This window comes from Microplitis demolitor, chromosome 2 (genome assembly GCF_026212275.2).
Source record: "Microplitis demolitor isolate Queensland-Clemson2020A chromosome 2, iyMicDemo2.1a, whole genome shotgun sequence".
Lineage (NCBI taxonomy): Eukaryota > Metazoa > Arthropoda > Insecta > Hymenoptera > Braconidae > Microplitis > Microplitis demolitor.
Genome location: NC_068546.1, coordinates 2,095,919 through 2,110,228, shown reverse-complemented (window position 1 = coordinate 2,110,228; position 14,310 = coordinate 2,095,919). Strand labels below are relative to the sequence as shown.

The 14,310-nt window shown below is 30.2% G+C and overlaps 3 protein-coding genes across 5 annotated transcripts; 1 reads left to right on the top strand and 2 right to left on the bottom strand.

Moving 5' to 3' along the window:
• Positions 1 to 6,786: 6,786 nt before the first annotated feature.
• On the bottom strand, positions 6,787 to 9,014 carry LOC103573506 (zinc finger protein 346-like). Of its 2 annotated transcripts, none has more exons than XM_008552631.2 (7): positions 8,847 to 9,014; positions 8,362 to 8,781; positions 8,226 to 8,299; positions 7,854 to 8,006; positions 7,679 to 7,773; positions 7,214 to 7,608; positions 6,787 to 7,071 (listed from the first exon to the last, which is right to left on the bottom strand). In XM_008552631.2, exons 1-7 carry the CDS (start codon positions 8,884 to 8,886, stop codon positions 6,848 to 6,850), a joined length of 1,401 nt encoding a protein of 466 aa, XP_008550853.1. In that variant the 5' UTR covers positions 8,887 to 9,014; the 3' UTR covers positions 6,787 to 6,847. The 2 variants fall into 2 exon arrangements, with proteins under 2 accessions (XP_008550853.1, XP_008550854.1); XM_008552632.2 differs by having other exon boundaries at positions 7,340 to 7,608.
• Positions 9,015 to 9,223: 209 nt separating this feature from the next.
• On the top strand, positions 9,224 to 11,228 carry LOC103573564 (UPF0415 protein C7orf25 homolog). The gene is made up of 4 exons (XM_053736870.1): positions 9,224 to 9,468; positions 9,618 to 10,044; positions 10,103 to 10,611; positions 11,046 to 11,228. The coding sequence occupies exons 1-4, from the start codon at positions 9,325 to 9,327 to the stop codon at positions 11,127 to 11,129; spliced, it is 1,164 nt and encodes a 387-aa protein (XP_053592845.1). The 5' UTR covers positions 9,224 to 9,324; the 3' UTR covers positions 11,130 to 11,228.
• Positions 11,122 to 14,288, bottom strand: LOC103573505 (tetratricopeptide repeat protein 12-like). 2 transcript variants are annotated; one of them, XM_008552630.2, is made up of 5 exons: positions 14,231 to 14,288; positions 12,054 to 12,183; positions 11,805 to 11,996; positions 11,338 to 11,730; positions 11,122 to 11,259 (listed from the first exon to the last, which is right to left on the bottom strand). In XM_008552630.2, exons 2-5 carry the CDS (start codon positions 12,169 to 12,171, stop codon positions 11,210 to 11,212), a joined length of 753 nt encoding a protein of 250 aa, XP_008550852.1. In that variant the 5' UTR covers positions 12,172 to 12,183; positions 14,231 to 14,288; the 3' UTR covers positions 11,122 to 11,209. The 2 variants fall into 2 exon arrangements, with proteins under 2 accessions (XP_008550852.1, XP_008550851.1); XM_008552629.2 differs by lacking the exon at positions 14,231 to 14,288 and adding an exon at positions 13,400 to 14,206.
• Between the last annotated feature and the right edge of the window lie 22 nt (positions 14,289 to 14,310).

Sequence of the window (14,310 nt, the reverse complement as noted above, 5' to 3'; positions counted from 1 at the left end):
TTTAATGCTCCACAATCGTGTAATGTAGTCTATGTTGGATAATTTGATCAACTTGATATTGTTGCTTTTTTATTACACATATGTACACCATTTTTTTAACATTGTGCGTCACGCATTGTGAGTATAAGCGACTGAAATTTTTTTAAATACTGTGACATTACTTAAATGTGTATCCAAGCGTTATGAATAACTGTATCACTGGATAGCGCTAACTGCCCGGGATAATTATTGACTGAGGATATAATGGATGCTGATGTGTGATGATAGTTGATGATGCCTTTTTATCATCAAGTATGACTTTTAATATATATATATATAAAACAGGAGTGGGTTGTTGTGTGTTTGGTATCAGGTTGTGAACGTGATCGGTCAAAGCGCACGTTTTATTCATTCAATTCACTTGCGCCTCTGGTTTCTCTCTTTTATTTATCCAACACCTCATCGTACCCTCTCTTTCATTAGTGATCGCTCGAGAGCTCATTCGTTTATTCGTTTCTATTCTGAAAGAATCTCACGAGTCATCGAAACGAAGCCCAGATATACATATATATATATAAATAATAGTTGTATGGCGAGCATGGTTAGTGTCTATATATATGCTACGGGTTTTCGAGCAGCATTGCGTCATGATTAATGGGTTTTTATACCTCTGCTGGTTTACGTTACAATATTGGTATGCATCACTTGTTGTGTACTTGGTGAAAGATAGACGCTCGACCTTTACCGGAAGTTTAGTAGTTATACATTGTATATTATTGTAATCCAGTACAGGTAAATTGAGGTTTTTAGTTTTAAATAAATTTTTATATGTCAACGGACGTGATAGTTTTTTAAATTTATTTTTAAAATAGTTGTAGCTAGAAAATAACGCAGGCAGCAAATCCGGTCTAAAAGTTTACATAGAATCATGGGTCAAAAACTGCATAGAAACCAATATGTCTATCTATAATATAAGAATCTAAATTTGATTCCTATTAGAATTTTTACATGGTTGGGATTCCCATTGAAATCACGTAAGAATCTGAGCTCGATTTCTAGAGGACACCATATACCCTTATATTATCCGAAATTACTGAAATTCTTTCTTTCAATATGCCTTAACTCCAGCAATTATTTAAAAGAATTGAAATTTCTGGCTTTTGATACGACAGATGTCCAATATGTGACTAGTAATTTTCTTGTCGCTCGGACGGGGGCTTCTTGGTGTTTAAAAGTAGATACAGTTTACGATAATTCAAGGGTTAAGAGATAAAATGATACACGTCCCAGGTTGATCCTTAAGCATAATCTTATAAAAATCAGGTCAATTTACGTTTAAATAAAAATATGAAGCGACAGATTCTGAGATGAGCGTAGGTAAGATCGGGTGAAGCTCTAATAAAAATAAATAGATAAAAATAATAATAGTAAAAAAAAAAAAGCAAACTCGTTAAAAGCCGTCCCGAAGTCATAAAAATCCGCATCGCAGGTATATACTAACGATCTACAAGTCCGTGCGAGGTTGATCCTAATCTCGGCTCGCGAGAGAAAGAGACAAGAGAAATCGCGCGGGCGAGTGAGAGAGAGTGATTGCTTGTAAGGGATAAGAGAGAGAGTGAACCGCGACAGGACGAGCTTGAGGAGGGGGAGGGCAAGTCAAGGTCCGCTTGAATTTTGAATGAGAGAAAAAAAACGGCGTCGTCGTGGCAAAAGAGATGGCAAGCAAGAGTAGAGGTTTAGTTAGAGAGGAGTGAAGTGAAAGAGGAGAAACATGGCCGCGCGGTTTTAAATTGCCGTTGTTCAAGCGTCCGGCCGCCCGCCCGACCGACCGATTTTAGGTTCCCTCTCTCTATTCGCTTACATCTATAGCTCATCTTTCGTCTTACTTGCTTTCTCTTTGCTCATACCAGCCACTCGTCTACTTTGTTTGTCGTTTTTCACCAGAAGCAAGGGATGATGCCCCTCGGGCTCCACTCGTTCACTCCACACCAGCTCCAGCTCCACCACGACTACGCTCCTCTTCCTTTACTCCTTTTTATTATTATTTTTTTCGTTTTTATATTTTATTTTGTCTTCTTTTACTTTTATGTACGCATTTTTGTTTCTTTTAACTTTTTTTGTTGCCTTTGCTTCTTTTCCTCCCATCTGCTCCATCCCTTTTAACCCCACGGAATTTCGGGAAACACGAAAGTGCTCGGCGCTTTTCGCATTCTTCGAAATTTCATTGGCGCCAAACGACTATAAGAATGTCCAAAGAAAATATATAAAATTGTTATTGTTGTTACTAAAAAATAACAAAACATTTTTTTACTTTATTTTATTATTCTTTAGAGTTCCGATAATTTATTTTTATTGAGATTAATAAATTATCCAATTGGAATGATGTTATATGCTAATTTTTTATTATATAAATAAATTTTTTTCATACGTTTTTTTTTTTCTATCAACTTTATTTATGGTAACGATTAAATTAAAGTTAAATTTATATAAATTATTAAAACCGTTTAAAATAAAGAAAATTTATTTAATTGCTAGCACAATGATAAGGCCAATAAAAATTTTTAAAAGACTATTTCATTATAATTTAAAAAAAAAATAATTTTATATATACACTTAAATTATTGTTTTGTCAACTTTTATAGAGTAATAAAACTTTCACAATACCACTATTTATTTTGTTCGTGACATCATCAATTAAATCGAAATAAAAAAGAAATCAATAAAAAAAATAACATTTACTTTCTCTCGGAATTCATTTATTAACTAAAAATAAATAACTCTTTGTATAAATAATTGTAATTATTAAATTATATGACAAAAAAAAACAGGTCAAATTTTTTATACTTTTGTGACAGCAAAATAATAATTTTTTTTTTAAAAAAAATTTATTTTCCTTAACTGAAATTAATGATAATATCTTTTTTACTGGTGGTCGTGTCTATTTTTCTTTAAAATCCGATTGTCGAAATTTGTCAACTGTAGTACATTTATATACATATATATATATCGTAGTAATAGAATAAAAAAAAATAAATAAATAAATATATAAAATAAGTAAGGAAACGAGACGTACAAGAAGAAGAAAGAGGAGGAGAAGAAGAAGAAGACGGTGTGATTTATCGGTGAGGGTGCGTACATACGACAGATATACTACTCTTTTATTAGTGTAAGAAAGACAAGTTAACTCTTACATTACATTACATTAACTTATATATATATATATATATATATATATATATATATATACATATATATATATATATATATGTGACACAAACACACATGGGTGCTTAGAATAAAGTAAAAGAGGAATTCTTATTGAGGAGTATAAAGAGAGACAAGTAGTTTTTAAATGGGTTTATAGTGTAGTGCAGGTATGGTAACAGGTCGAAAATTTCTTAAACGATTGAATGCGATTCAGGGTTTGTTACGAATGGGAATGGAAGCGCCATAGCCATTTAGTTACTGCTGCTGTTGTTGTTGTGCTGGGTGGATTTAAAAATGTACACGGGAGTTATTAATGTCGGTAGTCGCGAGACCGCGCGCTTCCGCGACAGTAAATCGCCGGTACAAAATACCACGGTGGGAAATAAATAAAACCAAGTGAGCGATAAGTCGTTGATGCTATATTTTCAGTCTCTCTTATTCGACCTCCCGTTGCTTTAATTCCTCAATTCCCCTCCCCTTACACTTACTCCACTCTCACTCACGTTATTTATTTACATTTTTAAATCTCCCTCACGAGAAGCCTAACCCCCTCCACAATTATGGACGAATATTTCTCTCCATCATCTATCTAAAGGCAAATACATACCTTTACTTTATATATATATAATAATGGTATACCTTGGGTTGGATAACGTGCCCTGTAGCTCGCGAGGACCCGCGAGAGACTTGATCGAGACGGTAATTGAATAAATGTTACTAATTATTTTTGTAACCGTGATCATTAATACGCTCATCTCTGATCATCCGCTTAAATACACTCTAAATTCAATTTATCTTTAATCCCCGACGTATTAATTTAAATAAGTGTTAATATATTTTAATTTTAATCTTGATAGATAAGCCGATAGGCGCTTCATTTTCTCAGTTAACAATTTATTATTATTATTATTTATATTCATATTTTTTTAAAAAATACTACCCAAGTTATTTTTACTTTAATGCCAGGTGATTTAATTACTGAAGATAAACTTTTAAATTTTATTTAAAGGTAATTTTTTACAAATTTAAATATATTAATTAAAAAATAATTATTTTATTTAAAGACTGAGGGTTACTTAATTGCTTTTTATAATAGCTCATTTAATGTGAAATTTAATCGCCCGGTAAATTTAATTATCAAACTTTTATTTATTATTATTATTATTTTTTTTTTTTTTTTTTTTTTTTTTTAATTCTAAGTGATAATAGACAATTTTTTTTAATAAAACTATTACATATAATCTTATCAAAAAATCCATATAGGAAACTATGGTAATACATGAGAATCCATGGGGATCAATATAGGTTTAGATTCCCATGGGGAATCATTGTAACAAGGCAAATAGGAATCCATGCTAGATTCCCATATGAATTTTGGAAAATCCCATGGAAATCGATGTAAGAATCATTATAAGAATTTGTGCTGAATTTCTATAGGAAGCCATATAGGTATCGATCCGAAAACACTATGAATCATGGGAATTTAAACTGGATTCTCAGATGGAATTTTTTGATAAGTACAAATTTTTATTTAACTAATGCAGACTCTTGCAATAGTGCCATGGTAAGTTGCTATTGGGCGGCACTCACTAGAACAACATTCACTATTTTTTTTGCACTAAAAAATATAAAAATTCATAACAACAAAATAAAATAATTTATAAATTAATTTATTCATACTCACCAAGCCAAATATTTTGCAGGTGTGGACGGTATAACTTGCGACCATAATTACTTCCAGAACAATAATAAATAATAACAAAAGTTTCGACATTGTTTCCGTTGATTAATTGTCACTATTACTGAAAAATAATTCATTAAATGTTGATTTATACAATGGAAATAATTGCCTCTAAATATTTATAAATAAATGTTTTTTTATATCACTCAATACACTATTTTTATTGGCTGCACCATTACAATTTAGAATAATTTCTACTGGTCGGTATTTTTGGTGGTACTGATTACGTTAACGACGCGGTCATTGATTTATAATTTTTCAGAAATATGCCATAAAATTAATCAGCAATAGCTTTAAATATACTTAGGACTCTGTTTTTAAATTATTTTTGTGATTTATCGCTTGAAGACCATTAAAAAAATTAATAGTAAGTGTTCTGGAATAACCCGAGTACATAAAAGTGAAGAATAATTATTTTTTCTTCAAGTACTGAGCCTTTGGTCTAGATTTTCTATGGGATTTCTATAGTATTTTTTGGCATCAGAAAAATCTTCTGGAGGAACGCTAAATTTGATTTAAAAAACTCACATTTTAAAAATAACATTTTTTGTTCTTTAAAAATTACATAAATTAATTTATAGAGAAACTTCTGTAAATTTCACAGACTTTTCTGTCATTTTTACTTATGCTGAATTTTTATAGAAAACTATATGCTCTATCGAATTTGTTTATGCAGAAAATTTATTTCTTTTAAGCTCTTCTTCAGCATAGTAGAAATTGAATACCGATTCATACCTAGATCATACTCAAATCGTCTCATGTTTAGGTATATTTTTGAATTTTTTATACTTAAAAGATATTGAAAATATATATATTTCAAGCACGATTTATACTCGAATCATAGTCAAATCAGAGAGGATGAGGACAAAATCTTTCTATATAAGCCTTTTTCTGTGAAAAAAGAAAAAATGATTCTTTCAAATTTTCAGTAAATAAATTTATTGAACACATAGAAAGTCATAAAAATATTATTTAAATTGGGCATTTGTAATGCTTTTTAGTAGTAAACAGTTTAAAAATTTGGAATCCATCCAAAAACACTATGTGGAAATCTTGATGGAAATTTAAGCTGGATTCTCAGGTGAAATTTTTTGATAGGTAGTAGATACAAATTTTATTTATTTAAATGCATGATTTTGAAACGGAGTGGAAAGATATTATTTTGCGGCAATCTTTTGAACAGCATTCACTATTTTTTTTGCACTAAAAAATATAAAAATTCATAACAACAAAATAAAATAAATTATATATTTTTCTATTAATTTATTCATACTCACCGAGCCAAATACTTTGCAGGTATGGACGGTATAACTTGCGACCATAATTACTTCCAGAATAATCATAAATAATAACAGAAGTTTCGACATTGTTTCCGTTGATTAATTGTCACTATTACTGAAAAATATTTCATTAAATGTTAATTTATACAATGGAAATAATTACCTCTAAATATTTATAAATAAATGTTTTTTTATATCACTCAATACACTATTTTTATTGGCTGCGTCATTACAATTTAGAATAATTTCTACTGGTCGGTATTTTTGTCTGTACTGATTATATTGACGACCCGGTCATTGATTTCGGAAGTATACCATAAAATATATCAGTAAAAACTATAAATATATTTAGATCTCTATTTTTTTAAAAATTATTTTTGTAATCTATCGCTTGGATCATAAAAAATTAATCATTTTCAATGGGGGGCAAAATAGACCGGTGACCAAGTGTAGATTTCTATTAATTCCCATAGACTTTTTTTATAAAGTAGACATTTAATGTAAATTTCTTCGGGAGTTTATGGAAAAAAATAAATGACCAACTCATAATTAATAATTTTATTTTTAAATTTATCCAGACAATATTTATAACAAATTTAAGAATGAAAAATTTATTAAGAAATTTATAAAATTTATAAATTTACAATTTATTTATTTGTTTTTTTTTTTTCTTTTTGTCTTTTTTATTACCAGTCGTTGTTTGATTGCACTGTGTTTTTATGTTTACTTGGTTTTTGTGTTTTTTACTTTCCACATGTTGCCCAAAGCTATTTTCCGATGTGAACGACTTGTTGCACGGCGCACAGTAGTAAGAACCAGAAGGCGTACGATAAATCGAATAGTCGATTGTCGTGGGTTCTTGCACTAAAACAAACCAAACAAACAAACAAACAAATAAATAAAATAACACCATAAACATCAAATATTTATTTTAATTAAAATTTAAATTAGTAATAATAAAAAAAAACAATAAATAAAAAAAATATGAATTTAAATTCAAATTTACTGGATTCTGGAGGTGCCAGACCACTCATCCGCATCATTTTAAGATGCCGAGCACCACGTCGATGAGTCTCCAGCTGTTCCAGTCGATTTGCCGAGACTCCACACAAGTCACAACGTAAAGCCATACCGTAACTCGCTGCTCCAGGTGCGAATCCCTCGAGTCCAGCAACGCCCGGTGATCCTACACCAATCTCGCTAACAGCTGGCACGGGCGGAACAGGTGCGACCTGGACTATCGGGGCCGCTACTGGAATTACTGGAGGCGCCACTGGAGGTGCTACCGGCGGCACTATGACTGGAGCAACCGGAACGCTGTTGTTCCCATGGAAACCCGTTCCAATTCCAAATCTACCAGTCGGATCCACCGGGACTTGGTTTGAATTTTTTTTGTGCGTCCTGTCAAATTAATTTATACAATTTTATTTAAATTAATTAACTAGTGTATTAATATAAATTAATTAATTACTTGTGTTTAGAAGCTCCAGTTGTCGCTCTTATGTGTTTTTTTCCAGCGTAATGCTGAGCTGCGTCAGTTTGCGACGTAAACCAGGTCTTACATACCTAAAAAATAATTGTAAAATTAAATTCCAGACAATTATCAATAAAAAAGAACTAATTAATTTATTAATTGATGAGCTTACATCGCAGTAACTGTCCCAGTCATTATTGGTAACGGTATTGACTGTCCCAGAGTCACTTTTAATCCTCTTTACACTCTGGTTAAGGTACATGGATACTTTTTTCTGATGAGGTTTACCATCATAATGTAATTTAGCCTGCAGCGTTGAATTCATCTAGAAAAATTAAACTTGACATCAACATCAGTTACACAGAGTGCGAGAGAACACGTGGGTTTGATCTTAGGATTAGAAATATCCTTGACAAAAAAAAAAAAAAAAAAAAAAAAAAAAATACAATTTAAATAAAACATAATTTCTCATTTCCTAAAAAAATAATCACGTGTCTCTCTCGATAGCTAAATCATACATCACACGAGGATTTTGATTCCTTACAACGGCATTGCAAAGATCGCATTTAAGTGGTTTCATTAATGATGTCAATTCACGCTGAGCAGCCGCAACTTTTTCTGTAATTAAATTTAAATTAAGTAATAAAGTAATTAATTAATTATTATTTATTTAAACTTACCAGCATCTTGAACAGGATCAATGACATCATGTTTACGTTTTTGTACTTTTGGTTTAGGTTTTTCTGTTTGGATAAAAGCTGCTCGCGGATTGTGATCAGCGTACCATGGATACGTGTCCTGGGTGTCGGCTTCCGTAGGAATCCACCAGGGAACAGACTGAGGTGGAATGGGATTAGCATAATATGAATTCATCAGCGGCTGCATTGCTCCAGGAGCAGGAACAGGTCCAGGACCTGGTACTGGCGCTGGTACTGGTGCCGGTGGAGGTGGTGGCGACGTTATCACACTCGGATCAATAGCTGCTGGTGACGGTGACGGTAATGGTGGTGGTGGTGGAGGTGGTGCTGTCAGAACTGAAGGATCCACTGTAATTTCTGATGATAAAATAATCGGCGGCGGTGGCAGAATTCGTTCAAAACCTAAAAAATGTATAATTTTTAAATTTAAATATTTTTTTTTTTGCCGGCAAAATAAAATTTGCTACCTGGCACTTCTGGATTCTCAATAACTTTTCCTTTAGACATTATTATATTTTTTAAATACTGTTTAAATATTTTTCAAACAAAATACTTTATATATATTAATATATATATATATTTTGAAAATTCAAAACAAACACAATTTAAATATTTCTAGGTTACGCGTCACTTAAAATTATTTTTTTTCAAAACTACTTTTCTAGTCGATAAATTTATATATAAATTTATCAAAATATATATAATTATATTTTATTGACCAATAATAATGTAGCTATAGATAATAATTATCTATTATTATTATTTTTATTTATATCAAATTCCCAAGTATTTTTTTTTTATGAAACTTCGATTTACGCGACTGTAGCAAAGTTTCAAAATGGCCGCGCTTACTACAGTACATTTATAATTTTAATTATTATATTTATATATATATTTAGACAATAATATTAAATAAATATATACATTTGTATATTTATATAAATAATGGAGGAGTTATTTAAAAATTTGGAAGAAAAAATAGAAAGTGGCTACAAAATGATGGAAAAATTAAAAAATCTCGAAAGAAAAATAGACGGAGCTGATAAATTGTCACGTAAAATAAATCAAGAAGTCAAATTTCTTACAAAGGTATGACCTAATTTTAAATAATTACCCAGATTTAAAATTACAATTGAATCTGATAAGTATGTTTCAATTGAATTCAATCGGAGTTTTTAATCCGGGTAATTAATTTTTAAATAAATTTACACATGCAATAAATAAAATAACATTCTAAGGTGCGATCTACAGGTAACGTGAAGAAGGAATATCTCCAGAGTACGAATTTAATTCACTTGAATGCAATTATCGAACGATTATTGATATCGAAAGATGCGATGAGTGTCATGAAACCATTCAAATTTAAAAATTCACGCCTGGAAGTTGACATCGTTTGTGACAGCGGCAGCTCCTGGGTGAAAGTAATCGCGCGAAACCCTCGAGCCCTGACGTTAATTTCACAGGGTAACGGAGAATTTGGCCAGAAATCAGTAATCGATCAAGCCGAGTCTTATTTATCATGTGCGAATCTTCACCCTCATCGTTACAAACCACCGGACATTATTTTTTACTTCGCTTGTGGCATCGAAAACACCCTGGCGACGAGACTCGAACAGCTGGGAGTCTTGATCGAGGGCCAAAGGATTGATTCCGTTGATCCACTTGGTAAATTTTTAAAATCGTTAATGGTTTCAATTTAAATTTAAAATATTTAAATAACTAGATGCTGATTCGTCAATTTGTCCAAGTCCGGATGACATCAACTTGTTGGAGTCACTGGAGTCATTGAGCCTCCAGTCGAGTGATATTAAGACACTTAATCTTGATGTATCAACCTTACTTGCCTACGTTAGCAATATGACAAATGGTAGAGCTAATTTCGATTACCTGGAGCCTTTGCTAACTCTGCAAGCCGAATGGGAAAGACTGCGACCAGTTAAACCGGTTCTGGATAAAATATTTAATGGAAAAAAATTAATTGTTTGTAAAACGGCTTATAATAATTTCATGGAGATCATTGGTATCATTGGTGGAGTCAACGAGACCAAGAGAACTCAGGAATTGATAAAACGTGTTACTATTGTTGATGATGCTGTTGATGGCAGAGTTATTGATCTATCAGTTGGTGGTAAAATTAAAAATAGATCGAGAATTGTTTTTGCTAGTGGGGAAAAATATAAAAGTATAACTGTATCTGCCAATGAAGGTTTTGTACGCGCAGCAAGAATGCAGGTAATTTGTTTTTTTTTTTAGTGATAAGAAATTACTGATAAAATTATTGACAATTGACGACAAAAAGTATTCAGTAAATTTTTTTAAAAATAATTTACTCGATATCAAATATAAAGCTTGTAATTTCAAGTGTGCCGTAATTAATATCACTTGACATAATTAACAATTTGTTTATTCAAGAATTTAAAAAAAAACTTCACTGCAATTCAAATGTGAAGTGACAGTAAAAATTTTTTCAGTCAAGTATTTTATAAAATAATTTTTAAATTAGCGCGGGAACTGGCATTAAATTCAAAAAATTATCAGAGGTACATTTTTCGCTGTTTAATTGACGTCAATTGTCTACTAATCATCACACGGAAAAAAGAATTTCTTTTTATTTCTGTATAGAAAATTTATTAAATTAATTAATAATTAAATTTTATTAATTACAGGGCATTGAATGTACAGTAATTTTACACGAGCCAAGATCATTATCTGAAATAAAAGAAAAAAATGCAAAAGTTCTGGAGTCGTGACAAATTTATTGAAGAATTATATTTATAATAATTGGTAATTTTTTAAAATAATTATTTTCACTGTTAATTAATTGTAATAATTAAATAATTTCTTCATCATTAGGATTCTCTTTCAATGCCTTTTCAAAATCTATAACATAAACGATTAAATAAATAATAAATGTATAAAGAAAAAGAATTGAAAATTAAATGATTGTTTGAAATGAACCTTTGATGTAATTTGAAAATTTGGGAACACGTTCTTTCGCAAGTTGAATGAACTCATCGCGTTTTTTGTTGTTTCCTAAGTAAGCATAGCACTTGGCGCTATTCAAAAGAGCTTTTATATTCGAGTCATTGACCTTCAGAGCCCACTCGCAGTCCTGCAGAGCTTTTTCATACAACCCGAGTCTGATGTAAGAAAGCGCGCGATTGTTCCATATAACAGCGCTGTCTTTACGCTGCTCAATAGCTTTCCCATAATAAGTCACCGCTTTTTCAAAATCTCCGACTCCGAATGCGCCGTTTCCTATTCTTTTAAACGTATCTGCCCGCTCATTACGAACTTTCCGATCCTCTGAACGTTTTCTCGCATCCGCTTCCATTGTTTTCATAAAAGCTTCTGATCCAAAAAATTAATTATTCAAAATGACATTTTTCAACCAATTAAATTTATAATTAATTATAATTTCTCACTTCTAGGCATTTCATTTCCGTCGGTTTCATTTTTTAAACTTTTATTTATCACTGTTCTGTTTGTTTTTATTTTCAAACCATCGGCATCTTTGCTATCAAAATTTTTATTTCCCTCTAAAATGTAATCCGCTAAAATTTTTCCTTCCTCTTGATCCTTGCAGTCATTCGAATTTAATTTCTTCACAATTTTCTCTAGAAAAATTCAAAAAATTAATTTTTAAATTACAAATTTTTTAAAAAATTACTCACCGACTTCAGTAACACGTTGCATAAAATTTGAAAATTCCTCTTCCGTAACATTTTTATCCAGGGACAAATTTTCCAAAACCTTTATTTTATCATCAGAAAATGAATTTACTTGTTCCATTGCACACAATCCCTAAAAATTTATCACAAATATCTCTACCCTACGACTACTTAATTATTATTATTACTATATCTTTGGTTTTCGTTAAATCAATCACGAGCCGTCTCCATGACAACATATAAATATAACACAAAATATTTAAAAATTAATAATTAACAAATCTTAAACTCAATTATATATTTTTACAATACACATATATTAATATAAACTATTCAATCAACAATTAACAAAATTCGCTACTAGTACTCGGTTCAGTCCAATTTTTCGGATACATTTTAAAAATTTCAACTCCCGGGCCCAGTGAAATTTTTTTATCTGCTTTAAATTTATTTTGTTGATCGAAGTCATCCATTGAAAGATCAACTTCGTCTTTAATAAATATACCGCAGTTTAAATTATCCTTAAAATTAAAATTTGAATTCGCGTCATTTACCGCCGGTTGAAAAATAATTTCAACTTCATCTAACAGTTTTAATTTTTTTAAATAATTACAATTATCCAGAGGCTTTTTATTACTTTTGCCTCCAATTATAACTTTTTTAAATCCATTATCATTTTTAAAACATTTATTATCATTTTTATAATTATTTACATCAACTTTCTTATCATCAGATATTGCATTTGTTTCGTTAATTATCACAGTTGAATTTTTATCACTATTATTATTATTATTATTACTTTTTCTCTTATTATTTCTTACTTTATAATTATCCATTACAAAATCATTATCACGCAATAAATTAGATGTTGTGCGCTGTCTTAAATTATAATTATTTTTGAGTAATTGCGGTTTTTTTATTTTAATAACTGGAGTTATTTTATTTTTAAAATTATCATTATCAATATCACCGTCATTACTTCTAACAGCATCTGGACTTATCGGTTCATTTTTTATTTCCACAGCATCGATATTCGAATCAACCAGCGAATTTTCAATAAAATTAAATTTCCCATCGTCATTTAATTGTCCAGTTAGTTTTATGTCTTTGAGACCGTGAATGTCAAAAACTTGAGCTATTTTAAGTAAACGCTTGACATCACTCTCCGGTACTTGAATTTCTCCGTAGTACATAAAATTCAATATTAATTTTAAGTCATTATGATCAATGTCATGTAAAATAATTAGTGGATGTGGATGATCATTTTTCATCAGCAGACGCCGGAAAAATCCACTCGTTGCTGATAATATCATTTTGTGACATTTAAATGTTACGTTATTTTTACATACCAGTGATAAGTCTACGAAATGTTGTTTTTCGTAACAATAATCTAAAGTTGAAGACAAGTGAGATGCAAAAATATCCCACCGTAAATTCAACATTGTCTCTGGTTGCATTATTTTTTTTTTTTTAAATCCTTTTTCTTACTCTTACTCTTGATGATTAAAGAGACATTATGAAACTGCTATTGCTTTGAAGTTAATGTTTTATTTAAACTGCGGCACTTTACACGTTCAAAGTTATTTTAAAACACACACGACACGTATTTACTGTAACGTGGCGACTTCACTTATTACATTATTACAAATTTTTATCATTTAGTATTTTTTTGTGATAAAAATAAAAAAAAAAAATTGCAATTTTTATAAAAATTTATTTCAAAATATTTATTACTAATCAAAAATTTTTAATTTTTAATTTCAAATTTCAAATTTGAATTTTTTATAAAAAATTCAAATTTTCAAAATTTTACTTTCCTGCAAAAAATAAAACTAATTTTTTTTTTATTTCACTACAATAAAATTTTAAAAAATTTTGACCTTGAAAAAGTGTCAAAAAAAAAAAGTGATAAAAAATTTCTAAGATCTATATGAAATATATATTCATATTTTATTGTGTTTATATAAACGAGTATAAAAATAAAAGTGAAATAAGAATATTATCTGTCTTTGTTACACCAAAGACAATTTAATAGCGAGTAGACAGAAGAAAAAGAGTCAGACACAGACAGATTGTGTCTTTTGCCGTACCGACTATTTCTCCGGCATAAACTGTACACACAAATAAAATAAAAAAACCTTTTACAAAATATAATAATAAAAAAAAACTACATTATCTACCTATGCATTTAATCCACGATCCACATTCACTGTACAATTTTATACACGATATATACATAGTCCGCGAGAAACTGAATTTG

What these genes read in the sequence shown, in the direction of transcription:
- LOC103573506 (XM_008552631.2), bottom strand. Translation starts at nt 8,886, where the DNA reads ATGTCTAAAGGAAAAGTTATTGAGAATCCAGAAGTGCCAG. An exon ending in TGATCCTGTTCAAGATGCTG is followed by an intron (nt 8,300 to 8,361) that starts GTAAGTTTAAAT and finishes ATTTAATTACAG; the next exon opens with AAAAAGTTGCGGCTGCTCAG. An exon ending in TCTGGCACCTCCAGAATCCA is followed by an intron (nt 7,072 to 7,213) that starts GTAAATTTGAAT and finishes GGTTTGTTTTAG; the next exon opens with TGCAAGAACCCACGACAATC.
- LOC103573564 (XM_053736870.1), top strand. Translation starts at nt 9,325, where the DNA reads ATGGAGGAGTTATTTAAAAATTTGGAAGAAAAAATAGAAAGTGGCTAC. An exon ending in AAGTCAAATTTCTTACAAAG is followed by an intron (nt 9,469 to 9,617) that starts GTATGACCTAAT and finishes TAACATTCTAAG; the next exon opens with GTGCGATCTACAGGTAACGT. An exon ending in TACGCGCAGCAAGAATGCAG is followed by an intron (nt 10,612 to 11,045) that starts GTAATTTGTTTT and finishes TATTAATTACAG; the next exon opens with GGCATTGAATGTACAGTAAT.
- LOC103573505 (XM_008552629.2), bottom strand. Translation starts at nt 13,507, where the DNA reads ATGCAACCAGAGACAATGTTGAATTTACGGTGGGATATTTTTGCATCT. An exon ending in ATTTCGTAGACTTATCACTG is followed by an intron (nt 12,184 to 13,399) that starts GTATGTAAAAAT and finishes ATAAATTTTTAG; the next exon opens with GGATTGTGTGCAATGGAACA. An exon ending in GCAACGTGTTACTGAAGTCG is followed by an intron (nt 11,997 to 12,053) that starts GTGAGTAATTTT and finishes GAATTTTTCTAG; the next exon opens with AGAAAATTGTGAAGAAATTA.